Here is a 26,747-nt window from a genome sequence, read left to right as displayed (position 1 = left end):
GTGTGTGACTGCTGACTGCCCATTGATAATGTGTGTGACTGCTGACCGCCCATTGATAATGTGTGTGACTGCTGACTGCCCATTGATAATGTGTGTGACTGCTGACTGCCCATTGATAATGTGTGTGACTGCTGACCGCCCATTGATAATGTGTGTGACTGCTGACTGTGCAATGCGAATGTGTGTGACTGCTGACTGCCCATTGATAATGTGTGTGACTGCTGACTGCCCATTGATAATGTGTGTGACTGCTGACCGCCCATTGATAATGTGTGTGACTGCTGACTGCCCATTGATAATGTGTGTGACTGCTGACTGCCCATTGATAATGTGTGTGACTGCTGACCGCCCATTGATAATGTGTGTGACTGCTGACTGTGCAATGCGAATGTGTGTGACTGCTGACTGCCCATTGATAATGTGTGTGACTGCTGACCGCCCATTGATAATGTGTGTGACTGCTGACTGCCCATTGATAATGTGTGTGACTGCTGACTGCCCATTGATAATGTGTGTGACTGCTGACCGCCCATTGATAATGTGTTTGACTGCTGACTGCCCATTGATAATGTGTGTGACTGCTGACCGCCCATCGATAATGTGTGTGACTGCTGACTGCCCATTGATAATGTGTGTGACTGCTGACCGCCCATCGATAATGTGTGTGACTGCTGACTGCCCATTGATAATGTGTGTGACTGCTGACTGCCCATTGATAATGTGTGTGACTGCTGACCGCCCATCGATAATGTGTGTGACTGCTGACTGCCCATTGATAATGTGTGTGACTGCTGACCGCCCATGGATAATGTGTGTGACTGCTGACTGCCCATTGATAATGTGTGTGACTGCTGACCGCCCATCGATAATGTGTGTGACTGCTGACTGCCCATTGATAATGTGTGTGACTGCTGACCGCCCATCGATAATGTGTGTGACTGCTGACTGCCCATTGATAATGTGTGTGACTGCTGACTGCCCATTGATAATGTGTGTGTATTCCACAGAGGACAAGCCTGGGGAGATTGGCATCATCGTGGCCTTAGCCATGCTCATCCTTGGGACGTTCCAATGGGCTGTCATTACCAGCATCACTGTGGACGGACTGGTGAGTAGACACACACAGTTTTAATCAATCATCACTAGCATCACGGCAGATAGACTTGTATTTGCATCCACATACCACATTACCAGTGGTCAGTCGTCAGTAACACAAGCACACGCTCAGTTGGTAGAGCATGGTGTTTGCAACGCCAGGGTTGTGGGTTCGATTCCCACGGGGGACCAGTATGGAAACAAACATGTATGAAATGTATGCATTCACTACTGTAAGTCACTCTGGATAAGAGCGTCTGCTAAATGACTAAAATGTAAAAATGAATCACCTTGGCTTTGCTTGTGCGGGATACTCTACTTGTTTATTGTTAGGTAAGAATATATTCAGATCTCCAGTGTGTGTGTGAGTGCATATGTATTGTTGTTTTTGAAATGAGCTGCGTTCAGCCTCAGTGATTCTGCTAATCACAGTGCAGGACATGTAGTTCTCCTAATGCTCACAGAGCGAGAGGAAACATTCACTGTTATTGTCAGACTGACTGACACTACTGTGTGGGAACAGAACTCATTAACCAGGACAGGGGAGCTCACTACTCAAACATACCGTCACACATTCCAGCGTAGTAGGTAACACACATGTACTTATTTACAGATTGTTTGTTATTCTCTCATGACATGTGCACAACACGTACACACAACTCCCTCCTATCTCTCTCATCTCTCCATCCCCTATTCCCCCAGATGCGATCGGTAGACCGGGTCTTCAAGTTCATCGACCTGCCTCAAGAGGAGCCCAGACCCAGCGGTGGAGGCGGTAAAGGAACAGACCTGGTGATCGACAACCCCCACGCCCAAGACTGCTGGCCCAACCAGGGCCACATGGACGTCCAAGGACTGACCGTCAAATACACAGAGGCTGGACGCTCCGTCCTGCAGGACCTCTCCTTCACTGTGGAAGGAGGACAGAGTGTAGGTCACTCTCTGTGTGTGTCTGCGCGTGTGCATGCGTGCGGCTGATGAGGCGCTGATGGTCCTGCTCTCAGGCGGGCATTCAGTATATGAATCTCTCTCGGCCTGTTAGGAGGCTAGAGAGACTCAGACTCCCTGTGGTATGTCTTGAGAGGTAATTAGGATAGATACAGCTCCTAGTAATGAGGCCTGAGGGAGACTATCTTAGTGTCAGCACTTTAGCCTACCGCCCTAGCCATTAGCTAAAGCTTCCCGTTAATGGCCATACTGGCCTGTGCGAGAGTGGTTCTACACAGTGTTTTGGAAGCTACTCTGAAAATATAGTTTACCAAGTTACCAATTACTTCTCACTGAAAGAAGTTAAGCTATGCTAAATCTACCCATAAGAAAAATCTAGTTGACTTAACGAAAGTTACTTTGAAAAAGTAGTTCACTACAAAAACTACTTCCTGGAAAATGTGCATATCTAAATCTGAAACGTCATAGGCTAACAATCAGAAGAACAGATCTGGAGTCAGATGTAAACAGAATGTGTCATCTATTCTTTTAAACACAACAACTATGTTTCAAGTGAGAATTAAGCAGGTCTGATGCTGAAAAATAAAGGGAATTCTGGCCTATTTCACCCAAATCTTCTTTTATTTTTGTATTTCCAGTAGTTAGCTGCAAAAAAAAGCTATTAACTACTGAAAACACTACCTAGATTTGAGTTTAGTTGAACTACCACCAAGCTACTGCAAGTTCAATTACTGGTTGAACTACATGTGGTTCACTACTCCCCAATACTAATTCTACAGTAGTCTCCCGTTACACATAGTGTCGGTTTATCATAGTAAAAATGCTGGCTGAAGATCTGTATTTGTGTGTAGGTGGGTGTGTTGGGGAGGACGGGTTCAGGAAAGAGCACCCTGCTTTCTGCCCTCCTGCGGCTGGCCTCTACAGACGGAGAGATCTCCATCGATGGGGTCTCCTGGAACTCTGTCACCCTACAGACCTGGAGGAAAGCCTTTGGCGTGGTGCCACAGGTAAATTCCACCCCGCAACTAGACTTAGTGCTCAGATGTTCAGTGGTATTTGGCTGTGATGAATGTATGCCCTAATATGATTTTCTTGTCAGAAAATCTTCATCCTGACCGGTACATTTCGTATGAACCTGGATCCACACGCTCGCTACAGTGACGAGGAACTGTGGCGGGTGGCTGAGGAGGTGAGACACGACTTTCACATCAGTCACACTGGTCTCCGGTCTAACCCTAACCCTAGCTTCATGTCCACATCCCTGTTCCACCCTAACCCTAGCTTCATGTCCACATCCCTGTTCCACCCTAACCCTAGCCTCATGTCCACATCCCTGTTCCAACCTAACCCTAGCTTCATGTCCACATCCCTGTTCCACCCTAACCCTAGCTTCATGTCCACATCCCTGTTCCACCCTAACCCTAGCCTCATGTCCACATCCCTGTTCCAACCTAACCCTAGCTTCATGTCCACATCCCTGTTCCATCCTAACCCTAGCTTCATGTCCACATCCCTGTTCCACCCTAACCCTAGCCTCATGTCCACATCCCTGTTCCAACCTAACCCTAGCCTCATGTCCACATCCCTGTTCCACCCTAACCCTAGCCTCATGTCCACATCCCTGTTCCACCCTAACCCTAGCCTCATGTCCACATCCCTGTTCCAACCTAACCCTAGCTTCATGTCCACATCCCTGTTCCACCCTAACCCTAGCTTCATGTCCACATCCCTGTTCCACCCTAACCCTAGCCGCATGTCCACATCCCTGTTCCAACCTAACCCTAGCCTCATGTCCACATCCCTGTTCCACCCTAACCCTAGCCTCATGTCCACATCCCTGTTCCACCCTAACCCTAGCTTCATGTCCACATCCCTGTTCCACCCTAACCCTAGCCTCATGTCCACATCCCTGTTCCACCCTAACCCTAGCTTCATGTCCACATCCCTGTTTCACCCTAACCCTAGCTTCATGTCCACATCCCTGTTCCAACCTAACCCTAGCTTCATGTCCACATCCCTGCTCCACCCTAACCCTAGCTTCATGTCCACATCCCTGTTCCATCCTAACCCTAGCTTCATGTCCACATCCCTGTTCCACCCTAACCCTAGCCTCATGTCCACATCCCTGTTCCAACCTAACCCTAGCCTCAGCCCTAACCCTCAACCACAGCCCTAAGCCTAGCTTCACGTCCACATTCCAGTTCAACCCTATCCGTACCCTCAACCCTAACCCTAGCTTTATATCCACATCCCGGTTGAACCCTAACTCTAGCCTCAACCACAACAGGTCCCCTCTATCACTGTCCTCTCGCTCTCTTCACCTTTCTCCTGTCTGTCTGTCTGTCCGTCCTTCTGTCTGTACACTGCAGAGAGTCCCGCTGACCCCTTTCCTACCATACTGTAGTAACCTCGTTCTGACATGCTATGCTGATGGTAAGGTGCTGCTGTGTTCGTGTATGTCAGCAGGGCAGTGATACCATAGCCACACCATACAGGTAGTTGCATAGTAAGCACAGCCAGACGGGAAACAGGAATCACATGCAAGTCTGCTTCGCTTGACCCTGTGACCATAGCTCATGTGAAGTTGCTCTTCTATAAATTGATCACCTAGCGCACGCACTGTATTTGTTTTGGCTTACAGCGACGGTGGTAGAACTAACCTGAAATCCACATCAGACTCCATGTCACCTGTTTTGCCCTGCTTACAGAGGTCCGTTGTGGTCCATTGAGTCAGTGCATTTAATTTGATTGGTTGATTGAGATCCTCCGTGTTTCCCGGTTCTATGTGTCATCCAGGTGGGTCTGAAGTCCGTGATAGAGCAGTTCCCAGACAAGCTGGACTTCCAGCTGGAGGACGGGGGTTACGTCCTGAGTAACGGACACAAGCAGCTCATGTGTCTGGCCCGCTCCATCCTCAGCAAGGCCCGCATACTGCTACTGGACGAACCCAGCGCATTCCTCGACCCCATGTAAGAGGAGAGAGTGAGCGAGAGAAAGCGAGAGAGAGTGTGTTGGATTTGGGGTTGGACATGGAAGATCAGTGTATGTACCTGTGGCTAGTGGCACTTTAAATGAGTAAAGGCTGGAACGAAATGAATAGAATGGTCTCCAACACGTCAAACACCTGGTTTCCATGTGTTTGATACCATTCCATTCACTCCATTCCATAAATTATTACGAGCCGTCTCCCCCTCACCAGCCTCCTCTGGTGTGTGTTTGAGGCTGCATTTACACAGGCAGCCCAATTCGGATCTTTTGCCAACTATTTGCATGTCTGATACCTATCTGATCTTTTCGCTAATGTGTAATCAGCGACAACAAAAAAAACAGATTTTTTTTGGGGCTGTGTTTACACAGGCAGCCCAATTGTGATCTTTTCCATTAATTGCTTTTGACCAATCAGGTCAGCTCTTTTGCCAATAATTGGGCAAAAAATTTGAATTGGGCTGTCTGTGTAAACACAGCCTTTGACTTCCGATTCATACCGCCTCCATACAGTATGTGGATCTGAATCCTGATACAAACCTGATCTCCCATATGCGACCTCTGTCTGGACACTCAAACAGATTTGTTTGCTCTGAAGTGTTTTTTTGTTGTTGCCCATGACCAGTCATTACAATGACAACCACCCCTCTGAGGCTACATCCGTGTGAACGTGCAAATCTGATATGGATCACATGTAAAACAGTGTGGACGTTCAGAAAAAAAAGATTGGATATAGAAAGAAAATCAGATTGGGTTCTTATGGTGGCTGTGTAAACACAGCCTAAGTGTCTCGCTGCATATGGTGACAATTCCAGGACTTACTGTAAGTCTTTGACTGTGTGTGTTTGCACAGAATGGGTGTAACCACACGTAAAGACACAGGTCTTTAAGCTAAATGGTGCCTGTCATGAGTGAATTAGTGGTGGTTGATGACACTGGTCTACTTCAGAGTAATCCCAGCAGTAAGTGCACATTGGGGAAGTTAGAGTGGAAGGAGTTTGTACGTGAAGGGAGAATGAGAGACGGCGTGTGTGTGTGTGTGTTTATATATGTGTGTATGCAGGCCTATCGTTAAACTCTCCGGTTAATTGAGTGTACTCTGGTTTGTGTATGGTTGACTGAAGAACATTGATGGTTGTGTTTTGGTTTGTTTCTGGTTCACAGAACGTTGCAGGTCCTGAGGAAGACGCTGAAACAGTCGTTCTCCAACTGTACAGTCATACTGTCAGAACACAGAGTGGAACCACTGCTGGAGTGCCAGTCCTTCCTGGTTAGCACGCGCACACACACACACCTATCTCCCTTTAAGCATTAGGTTACCCTTTGTTAACCTCCTATCTCTTCTATTAAAATGATTTAGGGCTCTACTGGCAAATACTGCATTCACGGTAAAGTCTGCTCAATAGGAAATGACCTTTACATACCTGCTTTAGCGATACAGGTTGAATAGAGCAGTGCTTTCCAACCCTGGTCCTCCAGTACCCCCAACAGTACACATTTTTATTGTAATCCTGGACAAGCACACCTGATTCAACTTGTCAACTAATCATCAAGCCCTCAATAGGTTGAATGAGGTGTGTTTGTCCAGGGCTACAACGAAAATGTGTTCTGTTGGGGGTTACTGGAGAACCAGGGTTGGAAAGCACTGGATAGAGCCCTTGGTATTTCCCTGAGAATAGAGCACCGACCACCAGCTTTAAAAAAAAATATATATATCCTCCATTTTAGATTCAATTGTTCTATCAGTGCGTCACCATTTGATAGCCTCACTGTAAACAACATATTTGATTTACAGTGTCCCATGACTCAGGGCATGGTGTCGGCTGTGTGTGTTGGTACACGCTCCCAGTATAAGTGACCTGTGTTTGTGTTCACACAAGCAGACAGCGTGACAATGCAGGCACGGTGGCATGATGCTGGGTGCTTGACCCTGGAGCATCTTCAACATGTAATTCTATCCGCATTACACAACCTAGTGTCATTTTAACCCTTCGCTGTACCAAATTGTCCGTTTTACTGTGGTTTGTATAGGTTTGAGTGAGGCAAGAGTTGAGTTTAACCCACTGAGCTATTGGAACCAACCAACTCATCTCTCCCTCCAGATGATCGAGGGCAGTTCTATGAAGAGGTATGACTCCATTCAGAAGCTGTTGAATGAGACCAGCCACCTGAAGCAGGCCATGAGTGCTGCTGAGCGCCTCAAACTCTTCCCCCTGCACCGCCTCAACTCCAGCAAGCGACCCCCTCAATCCCAGCAGCCCAAGATCACCGCCCTGCAGGAGGTGGCTGAGGACGAGGTCCAGAACACGCATCTTTAAGGAGCCCCGGATTAACTGGACGCCATTTTGTCTTCTGGAATGCTCTTTCTCAATGAAACTTTCCTCGTTGCCTTGCATCCTCGACTCCTTGTCAAAACACATTGGAAAAGTAGGCCTGAGGGGCCTTGAACCTTCTCCAATATGGTTGAAGAGGCAAGGAGATAGGTTGCAAGGAATCGTGGAAAGATGCGCTGCTGACTCATCCAAGTGCCTCTAGTCAAGATGATAAGAATGTGAGATGTGGTCGGTTCTTATTGGTACACACAGGGCTCTGTTCAATCAAAGGCACAATCCTGGTGTTTCCAGAGTGAGATTTGTTTCACTTTGAGAACATTGGAATGCCAGTTTTGTTTGAATATATAAAGCCATGCTTTTTAAGCAAGATTGTAAACTCAAAAGCTGCCTGTAAATACAAAGTAGGATGGAATTGCCCAGACACTGATCTGAGGTCAGTTTTGTTTCCCTCCCAATGGTTGTTAGGAGTTGGGGAAGGAAAACTGTGCCTCAGGGCAACTTATATTCAAAGCTATCAATACACAAAACAGGAATGAATGGTGGATGATGCTATGGACAAGTGTTTCTATTTGTATGCACTTCTTCATGGTGGCCTGGTAGGGTAATAGCAAGGAAAATAAATGATCAAATGCTGCATACATTTATTTATTTTTTACGCTTTTTCTAATGTGATTTGTCAAGCTCCCGCTTGTACTTCTGGAACTGGAAATGTTTGTGTCCTTTCTGGGTCTTTTTATTTGGCACATTGCGCCTTAGTGATATTGGATAACAGTTTTTATAACGATACGATAAAATATGGTACCGTGGTTACTGGTTAGACACCTTGAAATGTAACTGACTATAGACAATTTTTTTTTTGTGTAAAAAAATATTTCTTATTGATAGGAAAGACGCATGTCCAAACATTTATAAATTGTTTTGTTTTTCAATTAGAATATTTTGATTTCAATCAATTATATTTCCTGTAAAACGATTTTGAGAAAAGACGAGCGGTCATTGGTAAGACAGTGTTTCTCAACTCCGCTCCTGAAGACCCCCTGTAATGCTGGTGGTTTTCAATTCGAAAAATGTTTCTCATTAGAGAATTACACCTGTATTCTTGAAGTGTTACCGCCTTCCCTTAGAAATTATTTGTGAATCCTCTATGTAGTGCTTTATAAAGGCTTCACAGAGCATTCATAAGTTGTTTGTTTTAAATTCTCAGTTGAAGGTCCTACATACTGTACCCAGGCCAGTGGTCTGGTGTAAGAAGACACGAGGTGGAGGACTGTTGGGGTTAACAGTGCAGTTTTAATGGTTGTTCTTAAAGGAAGCAGGACATTACTTCAGACAGCGATCATACAGATCAACACCAAAGGTTGACTAAAATATCTCCTGTACATTTATCAACAATGGCCATTCAAAATAACACTTTTCATTAAAAAAAAAAACTACAAAAAAAACATGAACAAAATAAAGCGAACAAACCATGCTGCTTTGAAATTTGTATCAGGCTCCACCTAGTGTATGGATTAATCGAACCATGACTCGTGGGCAGAATTGTGGGCAGTTTAAAGTATTTATGGCTTACCGTCAAAAGCAACAAAAAAAACTGTTTGCAATTACATTTACTTATTGCCACATTCCATTCACTTTGAAACAAGTGAAAAGTTATGAACCAAATTCGCATATTATTATCATCATTACAAACAATATGTACATGGTTTTTTTCTTCAGCTTTTGTTTTTGAGTTCTTACTGTACAAGCATAATACCACATACACCAATCTATATACCATTAAAGTTACTAATTCTTATTTACAAATATTTGGTAAAACCCTGATTAGTTTCAACAGTATTTAAACCAACCTTGCAACTATTTAAACATAAAACACTTGAATATTAGAAAAGACCTAATTGCAAAAACAACCTGCCTGCTTCTTTTCTTTGATCCAAAACACTTTCACCGCAAAAGGTAAATCCTGTCTTAAATACTACTTATTTTTCTTTTGACATAATTCCCTGCGAAATGTCTCTTTTTTTTTTTTTTACTTCTTTCAATACTGTATAATATCATAAAACTATGGTCCCCAAGTACACAATTGTTATACAGTTTAACAAGTACGGATAACAAGTAGAAATACTAAAAGGCCGTCATAAACCAAACTACAACATGGAGGGATATAACAGCGGAGAGGTGGGAGGAAAGGAAAGAAGGTGGAAGATGCTCTACTACTTCGTATTGTTGTTGTTTTCATGCAGGTCTCGGTGTAGGATCCAAATGTCCTCGTGTTGTTGGTTGTTTTCGTTGACGTTGTTGTTATGTCTGGTTGGGGCCTGCCTTGTTTTGCTGCTGCTGCTTGGTTCAGTTCTGGTGGCGTTGCGGTTAGCGGTCATAGTGGGTGTTCGTGGTGCAGTACTGCTGCTGTTGGCTCGTGGCTGTGGCCCCCTGCTGCTGGGGACGGGGAGCTGAGATTTGGGCCGGGACGCTGATCGCCTCTCGTTGCTAGGGGCGGGGCTGCCTGGGGCGGCGCTGGGAGTGGAGTGACGGCTGCCGGTCTGTAAAGCGGGAAGACAGACAGATGGTTGGGAAACACTTGCTCATCTCGCTACTGGAGGACCACCAGACAGTTCACAGTTTTGTTCTAGCCCTGCACGTGATGAGCTGAACTGAATAGGTGTGTTAGTGCTAGGCCTTTAATTTGAGCCTTTAAGCGCGGTTTGACTCACCGTCTGTGGTCGAGCGGTTGCTTCATGGTCGGTCTTCCGGCGGGGCGATTGTCCACTTGGAGAGCCAGAGAAGACAATGAAGTCCTCTTTGGACCGAGCAATCTGCAACGCAGAAAAATACAGCCGGCGGAAAAGGTCAGATCTCATGGGGTGTGTGTGTGTGTGTGTGTGTGTGTGTGTGTGTGTGTGTGTGTGTGTGAGAGAGAGAGAGAGAACGTTACCTTGCTGATGTCTGGCTCTGACTTGCTGGAGCACATGGTCTGCAGCTCCCTGATCAGATCAGTCTCATCGTCACAGCAGAGAGACAGACTCACAGGGTCCCCATCTACAACACTGCCATCACACACACAGTACAACATCAGTATAATCCCACACAGTACAATCACGTACAGTACAGTTCAATCCCACACACAGTACAATACAACCCCACACACAGTACAATACAACCCCACACACAGTACAACCCCACACACAGTACAATACAATCCCACACACAGTACAATACAACCCCACACACAGTACAAACAAACACACAGTACAGTACAAACAAACACACAGTAGAGTACAAACAAACACACAGTACAAACAAACACACAGTACAAACAAACACACAGTACAGTACAAACAAACACACAGTACAGTACAAACAAACACACAGTACAATCCCACACACAGTACAGTAGAAACAAACACACAGTACAGTACAACAGTACGCACTTAGATAAAACCACACACTGACCCCTGCTGGATGCTCTCAGCAACACTCTATTCTATCACGTTGCCTAGAGGCTAGAACACAGCATAACACATCGTCTAAATAACAAACTGGAGCCGGCGTCACATTGACACATTTCACTGCAAAACATCAATAAATGGACACTTCCCAAAAGTTTCAAATAAACGGCCCAGGTCAACGTCACTCACCTTGGAGCGTTGCCGTTGGTGATAAAGTGGACATCAGTGTTGGACAATGACCCTGCGGGCAACAGAAGGACAACATGAATATCCATTATGGCTATTCTAACTGGAATCGCAGGGGAAGACACCGCTTCATCCTTACCTTCTCTGAGAGAACCTCCACAGGTCCAGTTGGAGGTGGGGCTCCCCTTCTTTCGTGGGCTGGTATTAGCTCGTCTCCACATGCCGCTGTCCCGCCCCTTCCTGCCACCACTTCCTTTACAGGAGCCAATGGCTGAGAGAGGGAAGGTCCCGCCTTGGAACTCCAACAGGTGCCTGTCAATCTCTGATGAGGGAAAGACATTAACATTTAGTAGCATTACACTATTGTCTTCATCTACCTCCCGCCCAACCAGGCAAACACGTAGCCAACCAGTCTATCATCCATCCAAAAAAGATAAGACAAATACACATACAATCCTGATTCACATTAAAAAAGGGACAAACCGATCCAAGCAAGTCGAGCTGTACTGAGCTGGCCCGGTAACGCATCCACCATAGTTGCTGGACCCGTGCTGGAAATGACCATGTGAAAAGAACATACGCGAACCAGCGCAGTTCAGTTCGGGTCGGCCCTATAATGTGAATTTTTTCCTGTCTACCCATCCACGTCGCTGGGGCCAACTGACGTTTCCTCTTCTTCCTTCCTCCCTGACGATTTCTAGAATGCGAACACATTCTGACCGTTCTGATTGGTCCCAGACACCGATGGATTGGGCCAGAGCCGGCCTACACGCTGACGTTATCAACTTCGAGACACTGATTGGTTAGATTTGTTGGAAACAATCCAATCGCTGATGAATTTGTTTTGTACAACGGCCCTCATTTTGAAGACACGCAAACGACTTCCAGGAAGGCACTTTCCGACAGAACGCATGTAGCGATCCATAGTGCAGCGGAATGAAATTCAGGGTGAGTTGTCAGGCAATAGTGAGGTGTGTACCCACCGTGACGTGGCAGTGGGCATCCCTGCAGGACGGCCTTGTTTAACAGGATGCTGAGGGCAGCCTTGACCACCGCCTGCTGGCCCGAGCTCAGGCGCAGGTTGCTAGGCGACACCCGCTGGCCGGAGGAGCGCTTAACCGTCACCCGGGAGACGATGGACTCCTCCACGCGAGGGACCACCACCATGTTCCACAGCCGGGCCAGCCACCTGGAGGAACACACAGGTAACGAAATACAGAAACAACACATAGAATATTGCTGCTCCCTTATCACCTTAGTTTGCTTCAGAAACACACACAGTCATACATAGTCTAACTTAAAATAAGCTTGAAACAGAAGTTTGCACACAGACACACCCCCCCCCCCCCCCCCACACACACACACACACACACAGGTGCATACTTGACGATGGCCTGTGTGTTGTTTGGCACCACGGGGCAGGAGAGGAATAGCTGGGGTCCTAGCAGGGCCTCGTGGGTCCCCAGGCGGGACAGACAGGCATTCAGCTGCTGCCACACACAGCTCACCCAGCACACCGTTCTCTCCAGCAGGCCCTCGGGAGCCTGACCACTGCCACCACCCTGCGTCTGGAGAGAGAGAGATTTAAGAGAAATCCCAGCTTTCCAGAGTATCACTAGATTTCCAATCTTATCCGAGAAAGCCAAGATGGCCGGCTCCCACTTGCGCGAGTAAGATGAATGATCTAAGGTTAGTTTTGTGATTTCTGCCCGAGCGGATCGAGGTACGGATACAATGATTCTAGGTCTGTTCCTAAGGGAGCAGTGTGTTCCTGTGACTGACCTTGTGGAGCAGCTTCCTGCGGAGGTGCCTTCCCAGAAGGCCGTGCAGCGGCTCCGAGTCCCAGCGCAGCGTTACCCAGCGGAAGTGCTGTTGGAGGCGGAGCTCTGAGCCCTTGAGGCGGGACTTGGACAGCGTGCCAATGAGAAAGCCTCCCTCCTGAAAGTGGTGCGGGCCCATCTGGCCTGTTGGGTGGGTGGATGATGATAATGATGGGGGGGGGGGGGGTGTAGTTAGACACCTGTTCATTCTGTCATCTATTCATTCCTTCATTAATTCTTTCACTCCCTCGCAGTTCATCCTCTCATTCAATTGCTCACTCGGTCACACGCTCGCTGGCTCACTCGCCCCCCCACACACATATACTCTCATTCATTTATTCATTCAGTCGGCAAGTCTATGTCCAGTAGGCCTCACCGTGGAGTAGGTAGGCCGTGCCACGGTTCTCCAGGCCTTCACACAGGTCTCCCAGCAGCTCAGTCAGAGAGAGGGCCTTCTCTAGTCCCTCCAACACCACCACCACACACCGCCCCACCCTACTACTACCGCTACACAGAGACACACCACCTACTGGGACCAGGAACCCTGCAGGGAGACGAGGGGCAAATTGATTTTTGAATTTCATTGAACCTTTATTTTTGACAGGGAGTCACGTTGAAAACCAAGGTCTCTTTTTCAAATGTGCCCTTTAAATACAAAAAATACACACATCAAATACAGTGAGAGGGGGAGAGAGAGAAATAAAAAAAGAGGCAAAAAGCACAAGCTGTAGATTCTATAAACATACAATCCAAGCTCCCTGAACAGAAACAAGGCAAGTATATCTATATTGCTATATTATAAACTGGGCGGTTAGAGCCTTGAATGCTGATTGGCTGACAGCCGTGGTATATCAGACCGTACACCACGGGTATGAAAAAACATTTATTTTTACTGCTCTAATTACGCTGGTTGCGTCCGGCCTAAGAACAGCTCTTAGCTGCGGTATATTGGCCATATACCACACCCCCTCAGGCCTTATTGCTTAAATAACACATAGAACAATCCAATAAGGGTGGAATGTGATTTCTATGCATTTACCACAAGTTATGAAGGTGTCCAACAGCTGTTGTTTAGTCAGACTCCTGTCTACCTCCACCCTGATGATGTCACAGGCCACACCCAACACTTCCTGCTTGGTCTTGATGCAGCGGGAGATCTGATTGGCTAGGTACTCCTGACAGCTCCCCTCCAGCCCGTGGAAGATAATGTTACGGTACTGTTCCACCTGAAGAGGGATGAGTGGAAGAGAATATAACAAAGTGACACACTAAGCTCCAAGCGGTTTCAAACACACTTACGGTAGGCAGAAATGGGGGACACAGGAACTCAGTCACCACATTCTCATGCTAAAGGAGATGTGGCCAGTAGAGGGCATACTAACATGCATAAAAATACTAGACCCAAAATCCAAGTGACCTATTTTGGGAATCCATATAATGATATGAATGTTCTTCCTCTCCTTTTTGTGTGTGTGTGTGTGTGTGTGTGTGTGTGTGTGTGTGTGTGTGTGTGTGTGTGTGTGTACCAGGCGGACGTAGTTCTGCAGCAGCTGAAGGGGGATAAGAGATTCCAGGGCCAGCTCATCCAGACACGACTCTGACAGACCTGTCAAGAAACGCAAAACCCACATGGAAATGAGCAATCATAACACACACACACACACACACACACACCCAGACGCATAGATATATGCAGGAAGACAGACACACCTACACACACTTGAATATCCTCCTGAGAGTTTAACTGTGCTTTGAGCTTCAGATACAGTGTTTCAGCGTCAAAACTAGAGGAATCTTCCCTGCGCTGTCAAAACACACTGTTCTAAGCAGACTGAAGATGAGCCTGCCAATAGAGCTGACAGCGTCACGAAAAAACGATGCGCGCGCTTCAAAGAGGCAGAAGGCTGGATGGCCAGATGGCTAGGAATAATGACTAGAATCTGCCATGTGGGGAATCGTAGGTGGCTCGTTTCAGCTAGTTCTATCTTGTTCTTTATAACAGGTCTTGTTTTGAGGTGTTTTGACTGACGTCACGTCTATGCTAATACGGCAAAACATTTGCTAGCTAGCTAACCAACAACTGTAATGATGTATTCGAGACAAGTGCTCATTGTGCAAATGTATTGATGGAGACGAAATATAGTCAACACTAAGCCAACCCTGTCTGTTTCACCCCATAGTTGCACATGCGTCGGTTTTGTTGCTAAACAACCAACCCGTCTACATAAACACAGCAGAAAGCGAAAAAGCTAGCTAAAGGTTCCCTGGTAACGTGTCAATACACTGGCAGTGGGTGGACAGGCGCTCGATAGAGAGAGACACACACACACACACACACACACACACACACACACACACACACACACACACACACACGGCAGAGGAGAAAAGAGAAGAGAGGAAAAAAGAAAAGAGAGCTATATTCCAAGATGATCCGGGTTGCCAGATTGGTACCTTTGAGTCTGATGGTGATGTGCTGGCTCGGTGGTTTCCTGACCAGGTCCCATGGAGACAGAGACAGCTCCTGACCTGGCAACCACACAGTGTCACCTACAACAACAAGACAAGTGACATGTTAACAACAGCACCACACACTGTATTGAAGACACACACAATACATGCTATGCTAAAAACGCACAGACATTTGCATACCAGCAACAAACGCAGCATACAAACGTAACCTAAAAACGACACACTGTCGCCATGTCTAGACAACTTTACGTCAACGTCACATTTACACAGCTGATAATACGTTAAAGGTTCTGTAAGCACACACATGGTGTTGCACCCACCCACGCACACACTCCCTCAGAGGTGAAAAGAAAGACGAGCCCAAAACCCATTGAGGGCGCTGATCTTCACACAGAAATCAGACATTTTCCCTGAATACGTCAAATTCTCCCCCTCCCGGTCTCCTTCCTCCTCTATCTTTCCATACCTCATCCATAATGCATCCCCAGTCTCCACTGTTCTCTCTCTCGCTTTCATCCCTCCCTTGACCGCGGATTCCCTTGCGCTCTCGTCCTTGAGTTTTTGGAAAAGCGTTTACGTCGGCATAATTCCCACTAACGGTTTCACCTTGACGTGTTAAAACAGAGGACAGACCCATTCGCATTTCCTTTGTCTGAGCTCAGCCAGACAGACTGGATTATCTTTCCCCTGGCTAGGCTAGACTTCACTAAGTCGGTTCAGACTATGTACTAAGCCAATCATTCGTTAGTCTCTTGTGACAGACTTAACATTGACATGTTAAAAATGTAATAGGCGATTTTGGTTCTCGGTGCCGAGATTAGTCATTCATAGTAGACAGGACACACGTTAGGGAGTTTGTCCTAACAATGGGACCGGGAAATTACCTCCTTGGAGTGTGTGTGTGTGTGTGTTCATTCTGGGCAGGCTCTGTGTGAATGCGGTGTGGTGTGATCGGGCCAAGCTCAATTAGGCCCATGTCCCAGCCCTCTCCAGCTTGGCCCGATCACAACTTTGGACAGGACCCAGGGATGCGTGCCATCCAGCAGAGCTGCAATGTGTGGTGGATGTGCGATACAGAAACAAAAGAGAGAGGGCGAGCGAGCGAGTGGGCGTGCATGCTTGCGTGTGTCTGTGTGAGTGTAACCTTTGCTAAACCAGCTGCAAAGCCGGGTGCCTGGAATGAGCCCTGATGTCAATAATCATCTAGGAAGGAGTCAATTCATTCCCAAACGATTCATCCAACAGTCACTGAAATTCAGCTTTTAACCTGCGAATGTGAATAAAACATAACTAAACCCTACTGACAGTTACTCATAAGGGGACTCATCCTGACAAAAACGTTTGTTACGTTTTATTTTACGGCCTGCTATTCATTTGCCATTTACTCCTAAATGTCCAAGTAAAATAGTGAAGATATAATTATGTGGAAATTGAGAGATATAAAGGGCCGGTGATTCACCTGCAACTAATCAAATGCTCATCCAGAGGCGGGGCTCCTAGTGGCCGGGGACTTTAATGCAGGGAAACTAACATCCATTTAACCTAATTTCTACCAGCATGTTACATGTGCAACCAGAGGAGAAAAAATACATTTAAAAAAACTGGCAAATCTGACTATAAATCTAACCTCCTGATTCCTGCTTAAAAGCAAAAACTAAAGCAGAAAGTACCAGTTACTCGCTCAATACGGAAGTGGTCAGATGACGCAGATGCTAAGCTATAGGACTGTTTTGCTGCACAGACTGGAATATGTTACTGGATTCTTCTGATGGCATTGAGGAGTACACCACATCAGTCACTGGCTTCATCAATAAGTGCATCGATGATGTCATCCCCACAGTGACTGTACGTACATACCCCAACCAGAAGTCATGGATTACAGGCAACATCCACACTGAGCTAAAGGGTAGAGCTGCCGCTTTCAAGGAGCGGGACTCTAACCCGGACGCTTATAAGAAATCCTGCTATGCCCTCTGACGAACCATCAAACTGGCAAAGCGTCAAGATAGGACTAAAATTGAATCCTACAGCACAGCCATGAGCTGCCCAGTGACACCAGCCTACCAGACGTGCTAAATTACTTCTGTGCGTGCTTCGAGGCAAGCAACACTGAAGCATACATGAGAGCACCAGCTGTTCCGGACGACTGTGATCACGCTCTCTGTAGCCGATGTGAGTAAGACCTTTAAACAGGTCAACATTCACAAGGCCGCAGGGCCAGACGAATTACCAGGACGTGTACTCCGAGCATGCGCTGACCAACTGGCAAGTGTCTTCACTGACATTTTCAACCTGTCCCTGACCGAGTCTGTAATACCAACATGTTTCTAGCAGACCACCATAGTCCCTGTGCCCAAGAACACCAAGGTAACCTGCCTAAATGACTACTGACCCGTAGCACTCACGTCTACAGCCATAAAGTGTTTTGAAAAGCTGGTCATGGCTCACATCAACACCATTATCCCAGAAACCCTAGACCCACTCCAATTTGCATACCGCCCCAACAGATCCACAGATGACACAATCTCTATTGCAGTCCACACTGCCCTTTCCCACCTGGACAAAAGGAACATCTATGTGAGAATGCTATTCATTGACTACATCACAGCATTCAACACCATAGTGCCCTCAAAGCTCATCACCAAGCTAAGGACCTTGGGACTAAATACCTCACTCTGCAACTGGATCCTGGACTTTGACGGGCCGCCCGCAGGTGGTAAGGGTAGGTAACAACACCTCGGTCATGCTGATCCTCAACACGAGGGCCCCTCAGGGGTGTGTGCTCAGTCCCCTCCAGTACTTCCGGTTCATCCATGACTGCATGGCCAAACACGACTCCAACACCATCATTAAGTTTGCCGACGACAAGTGGTAGGCCTGATCACCGACAACGATGAGACAGCCTATAGGGAGGAGGTCAGAGACCTGGCAGTGTGGTGCCAGGATAACAACCTCTCCCTCAATGTGATCAAGACAAAGGAGTTGACCATGGACTACGGGAAAAGAAGGGCAGAGCACGCCCCCATTCTCATCGACGAGGCTGTAGTGGAGCAGGTGTCCACATCACCAACGAACTGTCATGGTCCAAACACACCAAGGAATAGGGCACGACAATAGGGTCCTCAAAAGGTTCTACAGCTGCTCCATCGAGAGCACCCTGACTGGTTGCATCACCCCCTGGTATGGCAACTGCTCGGCCACTAGAGGGTAGTGCGTATAGCCCAGTAAATCACTGTGGCCAAGCTTCCTGCCATCCAGGACCTCTATACCCGGCAGTGTCAGAGGAAGGCACTAAAAATTGCCAAAGACTCCTGCCACCCTAGTCATAGACTGTTCTCTCTGCTAACGCACAGCAAGCGGTACCCAAGTGCCAAGTCTAGGTCCAAAAGGCTTCTTAACAGCTTCTACCCCCAAGCCATAAGACTCCTTAACAGCTAACCTGACCCCCCCCTCCATTTTTACACTGCTACTACTCTCTGTTATTATCTATGCATAGTCACTTTAACTCTACTTTCATGTACATATTACCTCAATTACCTCGACTAACCGGTGCCCCCACACTGACTCTGTACCGGTACCCCCTGTATATAGCCTTGTTACTGTCATTTTAATGATGCTCTTTAATTGTGTCATTTTTCCATTTTTCTTTTTATTTATTTATTGTTTACTTCAGTTAATTTAGTAAATACTTGAACACTTGTTTTTTTGTCTTTAACCTGCATTGTTGGTTAAGTAAGCATTTCACTGTAAGGTCTACACCAGCTGTATTTGGCGCAGGCGACAAATAAAATTGGATTTGAAAACCATTTGTCTAAGAACCATACTTTCCATAGAGATTCCAATGGAATGAACTCATACTGTAGTAGTGATTCATTGTTGAGAATAAGAGAGATTCATATTCATATAAGCGATTCAGTTCAGCAGGGAGTCGTTGGTCTCCTCTTGGGTGCCATCCATTCCCTCATGCTGGGAAATTCAAACTTGAACCCAGGGGTGGTCGGGAGGCGTTCAGAGGCAGCAGCTGTTTGGAACATGTTGCATTGTCGCACAAAATAGGCCGCAACACCTCTGTAAACGTGGCTCGGGTTGGGAGATGTGGCTTAAAAAAAAGACAGACAAGGCCCTGCTCGCTGCCTGCAACAGCGACCAGGTGCATGCTCTCTGTTTGGGATATCGTTTAGAGACAGCGGGCTAGGCTACACTTCGGTAAACATACCACTAGCTAAGGCAATGTCAAGGTGTTAAAGTCATAACGGTATTTATTATAAGCTAACTAGTAAATCAATTCAACAACAACCACTGCAGCTCCTTACCTATGAGGATGGAGGACATGCTAGCGGGGGTCAGTCCCAGGTGTGTGTGTTGGTGTGTGTCATTTCTGGTGGGCTGGTTTGTGTGTTGGTGAGTGTGTGTGTTGGTGTCGCCACAGAGCAGCTGGAGGTGAGAGGTCAAGGCTTGGCCCAGGGCGTAGTTCAGCTCGGCCCAGCGCGTAGCCCGGTGAATACACACACCCCCCAGCACGCTCACACACACCCCATCCTTCAACACCTCCACTGGACACATGGGCTCTCCTGAGCCACTGGACTGGACACACACTAACACCCTGTAGGAGTCTGAGGGAGGGAGGGAGGGAATGGGGCATAAAATAACAATAAAAAAGAGAGAGGGGGAGGCAGAGAGAGATAATTAGTTTTACACTGAACAGAAATAGAAAAATGCAACATGTAAAGTGTTGGTCCCATGTTTCATGAGCTGAAACCAAAGATCGCAGAAATGTTCCACATGCAAAAATGTGTTTACATCCCTGTTAGTGAGCATTTCTCCTTTGCCATGATAATCCATCCACCTGACAGGTGTGGCATATCAAGAAGCTGATTAAACAGCATGATCATTACACAGGTGCACCTTGTACTGGGGACAATAAAAGGCCAATGTAAAAGTGTCACAACACAATGCATCAGATATCTAAGTTGAGGGAGCGTGCAATTGGCATGCTGACTGCAGGAACGTCCACTAGAGCTGTTGCCAGTGAATTGAATGTTCATTTCTCTCCATAAGCCGCCTCCAACGTAGTTTTAGAGAATTTGGCAGTAGTGGGCATTGGGTCGAGAAGCAGTGCGGCTTGGATGGGTTGTGTTTCGGAGGACGCACGGCTCTCTACCTTCGCCTCTCCCAAGTCTGTACAGGAGTTGCAGCGATGAGACAATTGGATACCACGAAATTGGGGACAAAAAGGGGTAAAAAAACAAAGAATAACTGTCAGAAACCGTCTCAGGGAATCTCATTTGAGTGCTCGTCGTCCTCACCTGCAGTTCGGCAGTCATAACCGACTTCAGTGGGCAAATGCTCACCGTCGATGGCCACTGGCATGCTGAAGAAGTGTGCTCTTCACGGATGAATAATGGTTTCAACTGCACTGGGCAGATGGCAGTCGTGTGGGCGAGCGGTTTGCAGATGTCAGCGTTGTGGACAGTGCCCCATTGTGACGGTGGGGTTATGGGACGGGCATGCATAATTTACGGACAATTGAATTGCATTTTATCAATGTCAATTTGAATGCACAGAGATACCCGGACGAGATCCTGAGGCCCATTGTCGTGCCATTCATCCGCCGTCATCACCTCATGTTTCAGTATGATGATGCACGGCCCCATGTTGCAAGGATCTGTACACAATTCCTGGAAGCTGCAAATGCTCCAGTTCTTCCATGGCCTGCATACTCACCAGACATGTCACCCATTGAGCATTTTTGGGAGGCTCTGGATCGACGTGTACGACAGTGTGTTACAGTTTCCGCCAATATCCAGCAACTTCGCACAGCCATTGGAGAGGACTGGGACAACAATCCACAGGCCACAATCAACAGCCTGATCAACTCTATGAGAAGGAGATGTGCCACACTGCATGAGGCGGTGGAGGTGGTCACACCAAATACTGTCTGTTTTTCTGATCAAAGCCCCTACATTTTATTTAAGGCATCTGTGACCAACAGATGCATATCTGTATTCCCAGGCATGTAAAATCCAATGATTAGGGGCTAACGTTGCGTTTATATTTTTTGTTCAGTGCAGTATTATTACAATGTTTGATCCCGTATAATGGAAGCCAATTACATATTTCCATATGACTGAAAAAGGGGATGGAGAACTCGGTCAGAAGAGCCACAGTTGAATCAGGTGCTAGGATGGAACAGAAAACAAGTGTGCACACACCCTGGTGCTGGTACTCACATAGGTTCTCTAGTAAGTCTTTACAGTCATCGGTGGCAACGTCATGGATGGTGCGGTTCCACTTGTCCCTCCTCTCTATGTCCTGGTCACTGTGGCTACACAACACCTCCAGGCAGTCCTGACAACACACACAAAACATATACATATACATACATACACAGTTGAAGTCAGAAGTTTACATACACCTTAGCCAAATATATTTAAACTTAGTTTTTCACAATTCCTGACATTTAATCCTAGTAAGAATTCCCTGTCTTAGGTCAGTTAGGATCACCACTTTATTTTAAGAATGTTTAATGTCAGAATAATAGTAGAGAGAATGATTTATTTCAGCTTTTATTTCTTTCATCACGTTCCCAGTGCGTCAGAAGTTTACATACACTCAATTAGTATTTGGTAGCATTGCCTTTAAATTGTTTAAATTGGGTCAAACGTTTCAGGTAGCCTTCCACAAGCTTCCCACAATAAGTTGGGTGAATTTTGGCCCATTCCTCCTGACAGAGCTGGTGTAATTAAGTCAGGTTTGTAGGCCTTCTTGCTCGCACACACTTTTTCAGTTCTGCCCACACAGTTTCTATAGGATTGAGGTCAGGGCTTTGTGATGGCCTCTCCAATACCTTGACTTTGTTGTCCTTAAGCCATTTTGCCACAATTTTGGAAGTGTGCTTGGGGTCATTGTCCATTTGGAAGACCCATTTGTGACCAAGCTTTAACTTCCTGACTGATGTCTTGAGATGTTGCTTCAATATATCCACATAATTTTCCTCCCTCATGATGCCATCTATTTTGTGAAGTGCACCAGTCTCTCCTGCAGCAAAGCACCCCCACAACATGATGCTGCCACCCCCCAAACTTCACGGTTGGAATTTTTTTAATTTATATTTATTTTACCGTTATTTTAACAGGTAAGTTGACTGAGAACACTTTCTCATTTACAGCAACGACCTGGGGAATAGTTCCAGGGGAGAGGAGGGGGATGAAAGAGCCAATTGTAAGCTGGGGATGATTAGGTGACCGTGATGGTATGAGGGACAGCTTGGTAATTTAGCCAGGACACCGGGGTTAACACCCCTACTCTTACAATAAGTGCCGTGGGATCTTTAATGACCTCAGAGAGTCAGGACACCCGTTTAACGTTCCATCCGAAAGACAGCACCCTACACAACACTCTTCCTATAGCTGGCCAACCAGCCAAACTGAGCAATGAGGGGAGAAGGGCCTTGGTCAGGGAGGTGACCAAGAACCCGACAGAGCTCAAGAGCTCCTCTGTGGAGATGGGAGAACCTTTCAGAAGGACAACCATCTCTGCAGCACTCCACCAATCAGGCCTTTATGGTAGTGGCCAGACGGAAGCCACTCCTCAGCAAAAAAGCACACGACAGCCCGCTTGTTTTGCCAAAAAGGCACTTAAAGGATTCTCAGACCATGAGAAACAAGATTCTCTGGTCTGATGAAACCAAGATTGAACTCTTTCGCTTGAATACCAAGCATCATGTCTGGAGGAAACCTGGCACCATCCCTGCTGTGAAACATGGTGGTGGCAGCATTATGCCGTGGGGATGTTTTTCAGCGGCAGGGACTGGGAGACTAGTCAGGATCGAGGCAAAGATGGATGGAGCAAAGTACAGAGAGATCCTTAATGAAAACCTGCTCCAGAGCCCTCAAGACCACAGACTGGGGCGAAGGTTCACCTTCCAGCAGGACAATGACCCTAAGCACACAGCCAAGACAACGCATGAGAGGCTTCGGGACAAGTCTCTGAATGTCCTTGAGTGGCCCAGCCAGAGCACAGACTTGAACCCAATCAAACATCTCTGGAGAGACCTGAAAAGACGCTCCCCATCCAACCCGACAGAGCTTGAGAAGATCTGCAGAGAAGAATGGGAGAAACTCCCCAAATACAGGTGTGCCAAGCTTGTAGTTTCATACCCAAGAAGACTCGATGCTGTTATCGCTGCCAAAAGGTGCTTCAACAAAGTACTGAGTCTGAATACTTATGTAAATGTAATTTCATTTATTATTATTTTTTATATAAATTAGCAAACATTTCTAAAAAACAGTTTTTGCTTTGTCATTATGGGGTATTGTGTGTAGATTGAGGGGGGGGGACAATTTAATACATTTTAGAATATGGCTGTAACGTAACAAAATGTGGAAAAAGTCAAGCGGTCTGAATACTTTCCGAAGGCACTGTATGTGTCTGTCATGCATACCACGCCCACCTCAGGATTCCTCTCTATCCAGCATTTAAATCCCTGTTTTTGTACGGTGTAAATTAACTTGTCACAATTGTTGCTGGATTGATTCACATTTCAATAGAGAACCAATGCATATTCCAATTCTTGCTTGTACAAAGATCATTTTCCAATTGATTTTTAAAAATCGCGCCAACGTCTGTTATGACTGCTCAAACATGTCGGTCCCCTTCAAAATGTCAAATATGGATTTTGATCTACATAGTTTACAACACCGACCCTTGGATGGGGATTAAACGCATAAAGACAATATTTATACCACAAGACTGAGGAGAAAGCGTTCTTTGCACAGGTGAGTGTTCCTTTTTTTTGTACAGTTTAAAAAAAGTTCCCGATTTTATTCATTTGAAATGTTCACAAAGTAACTCACTACAATGGAAGCCGCCGGGGCTTTTGATCTTGGACACAATGTAAACCATTTGTGCATTGGTCAATTCTAGAGAACCGTGTTTAGATTATAAAACGGGGGGTATCATTTTCTTAAACGTAGTCTCCAACTAATGTTGAATATGCAAGAGGATTTTACAAAAACAATCATGAAATCCATGGTGAAAATTACAGGAGCTTAGGAGGGGGATTGTGAGGGGGCGGTACCTTTGAAAGACGCTGGTTTGATAGAGGGTCATTTCATGCAAGTGTATTTGTAAATGAGTTATTTTCAAACACTATTATTCTATCAATATAATTTTAAAAACACATAGGCCGTATATGGTTGGAAAATGTTAGCATGGGTCGTTTCAAATCAGATTTTTTTCATATTTGACAAAGTTGAAAACGGTATTTCCCACCCAAACCGGTGGATTACATTGACTTTTTGTCCGTCACTATACAATTGTTCACGTGCTATAATTTAGTCAATATTTGATGGGGATTTATTTATTTTTTATTCAGAAAGTGTTAAGTATCCATAATGCAGCAGTTACATTTAGCAGAACTGTATGTATGCGTGTATGTGTGTGTGTGTGGGGGGGGTTCTGCACAGCTACTATATGTGTAAGCATGTGCATTTTTGTTTGTCTCCAATTAACAAACTGAAAAATATGTTCAACGTGTCTATGTGCATACGTACAGTAGGTCTACATTGCTGTGGGCTTACAGTACGTGAGTCATGTCCCAGTACCTTGAAGCCCCTGGCAGCAGCGATGTGAGCAGCGGTCCAGCCCTCACAGTTTGCCTGGTTCAGCAAGGTGCTGGATAGGATCGGGACCATGGCGGGACCAGGGCTATGGTCAGGGCTATGGTTGTGGTCAGGGTCATGGCGCGTGGGGTCAGGGGGAGGGTGGCAGAGGAGAAGACGCAGAGTGTCCACATGTCCCGAGCTAACCGCTGCGTGGAGAGCCGTGCAGCTGTCCTGTGGATCACACACACACACACACACACAAAGACATAAGACACCTGCATACCCTCCAAGCTGTTCCAATTTAAAATGCACACAGCATTGGAAATACTTTCTGTGAAATATAGGTTAATATGATTTCTGCAAATGCGATGTTGACCAAAATAGCCCGGCGGAGCTGCATTTGTATGCAGTTGCCCTAGGGACAACGTGGTGGCACAGAGGGGCGTCACCAAGACATTTAGACATAGCTGTCTAAATAAATAACTAAGCAAAACACATTCATGAATAACTGGCAACAACAATACCGTGAGTAATTAGTCATATCCCATATGGTTGCTTTAGAGATACAGGAAATCTATAAGTGAAACACTAATCGGCAGGTAGAGCGTTGGGCTAGTAACCGGTTGCTGGATCGAATCCCCGAGCTGACAAGGTAAAAATCTGTCGTTCCGCCCCTGAACAAGGCAGTTAACCCACTGTTCCTAGGCTGTCATTGTAGATAAGAAAGTGTTCTTAACTGACTTGCCTAGTTAAATAAAGGTTAAATTTAAAAATATATTTTAAAAAATTATCACAGACTAAAAGGCTCTGATCTCTTGCTTTCTGCTCCTACGCCATGTTGTGAAGCTCCATGTGTTGTGATGCAACGTGAAAAGTGAATTCCCTTGGTGTTCTGAAACGTGTGTGTTCTAGGGACTGACTGCACGCCACGACTCGCCTTTCAGACATTAAAACCCAATTAGCTTTCTGTGATCTTGATTGACTGGGGAAAAAAATGGCAAATGATCTCAGTCCTGAGTGTGACAATAAGGGCCAGTTGAGGACCATCTGGAAATAGGAGAAATGTAGGACAGGGGAGGACAATGAGGCACGGTTGAGGACATCTGGCGCCAGTTGGGGACTTACGGTGGTGGATCGTGAGCGGTCTGCCCCGGCGTTGAGCAGGGCTCTGGTACAGTCCAGCCTGCCAGCTCCGCTGGCCACGAACAGAGGGGTCTGTCCACCCACAGCCCCATGATCCACATCAGCCCCACCAGCCACCAGGGCCTCTACACACCTGGACATGGGACAGACACACGAGAAGAGGTCAGGTTACTCACACAGGGGCGGTTTCGTGGTTTTTGAAGCATCCTCAGGTCAGCACCAAGCGCACATCGTTCATATAATTAGGCTTCACAAAGATAGACTGGTTAGTCCTTATTTTAGTCTGGGACTCCCTAGTCTAGAACACATTTCCTTATATGGATTCATTTAAGTTGAATTAGTCTTGGTTTATATTAAACTCTGTCCGGGAAACAGCCCCATAGAGGTAGTGAAACTTAAAAGTTATGTAAACATTTCTACGCTGTCAAACGGTCACCCTTTTTCTGTATTGCAGACATAGGTCAGTGTGTGTGTGCGTGTTCGTGTGTGCGTGTTCGTGTTCGTATTAGCCCTGGCCAGTTGGTGAATGTGCAGTGTTGTAATATCTGATCACAGTAGCATTAATAGTGGGGATAGCCGATCGGCACGCTGACAGTCACTCACACAGAGTGGTGTTCCACTGTCTCAAAACGTTTACTGTAGCACTGGTAACATGCATTCCAGTGGGGGCTGGTAGGAGGAGTTATAGGAGGACGGGCTCATTGTAATGGATGAAAT

At 46.3% G+C, this 26,747-nt stretch overlaps 2 protein-coding genes across 5 annotated transcripts in view; one reads left to right on the top strand and one right to left on the bottom strand.

Moving 5' to 3' along the window:
• Positions 1-7,999, top strand: part of LOC115152318 (cystic fibrosis transmembrane conductance regulator) — a 47,833-nt gene extending 39,834 nt beyond the window's left edge. Inside the window, exons 23-29 of the mRNA XM_029697084.1 lie at positions 1,008-1,108; positions 1,798-2,025; positions 2,895-3,050; positions 3,143-3,232; positions 4,840-5,012; positions 6,193-6,298; positions 7,131-7,999. Of these exons, the coding sequence (XP_029552944.1) occupies positions 1,008-1,108; positions 1,798-2,025; positions 2,895-3,050; positions 3,143-3,232; positions 4,840-5,012; positions 6,193-6,298; positions 7,131-7,346 (1,070 nt within the window). The 3' untranslated portion in view covers positions 7,347-7,999. The remainder of the gene's footprint in view (positions 1-1,007; positions 1,109-1,797; positions 2,026-2,894; positions 3,051-3,142; positions 3,233-4,839; positions 5,013-6,192; positions 6,299-7,130) is intronic.
• A 632-nt stretch (positions 8,000-8,631) lies between these two features.
• cttnbp2 (cortactin binding protein 2) overlaps positions 8,632-26,747 on the bottom strand; it is a 71,604-nt gene continuing 53,488 nt past the window's right edge. For 2 of the 4 annotated variants that reach the window (XM_029697082.1, XM_029697083.1), the window contains 16 exons: positions 26,013-26,163; positions 24,888-25,118; positions 21,513-21,630; positions 19,596-19,895; positions 15,265-15,360; positions 14,337-14,416; positions 13,850-14,036; positions 13,187-13,354; positions 12,773-12,954; positions 12,374-12,558; positions 11,974-12,179; positions 11,130-11,312; positions 10,994-11,045; positions 10,291-10,402; positions 10,070-10,171; positions 8,632-9,898 (listed from right to left, as the gene is read on the bottom strand). In XM_029697082.1, coding sequence (XP_029552942.1) covers positions 9,572-9,898; positions 10,070-10,171; positions 10,291-10,402; positions 10,994-11,045; positions 11,130-11,312; positions 11,974-12,179; positions 12,374-12,558; positions 12,773-12,954; positions 13,187-13,354; positions 13,850-14,036; positions 14,337-14,416; positions 15,265-15,360; positions 19,596-19,895; positions 21,513-21,630; positions 24,888-25,118; positions 26,013-26,163 — 2,680 coding nt within the window. In that variant the 3' untranslated portion in view covers positions 8,632-9,571. Of the gene's footprint in view, positions 9,899-10,069; positions 10,172-10,290; positions 10,403-10,786; positions 10,859-10,993; positions 11,046-11,129; positions 11,313-11,973; positions 12,180-12,373; positions 12,559-12,772; positions 12,955-13,186; positions 13,355-13,849; positions 14,037-14,336; positions 14,417-15,264; positions 15,361-19,595; positions 19,896-21,512; positions 21,631-24,887; positions 25,119-26,012; positions 26,164-26,747 lie in introns of those variants that run through there. The other 2 variants (XR_003867461.1, XR_003867462.1) reach the window with 2 other exon arrangements.

The sequence above is a fragment of the Salmo trutta genome, chromosome 17 (genome assembly GCF_901001165.1).
Source record: "Salmo trutta chromosome 17, fSalTru1.1, whole genome shotgun sequence".
In the NCBI taxonomy this organism is placed as follows: Eukaryota; Metazoa; Chordata; class Actinopteri; order Salmoniformes; family Salmonidae; genus Salmo; species Salmo trutta.
This window is presented reverse-complemented; position numbering and strand designations above follow the sequence as displayed.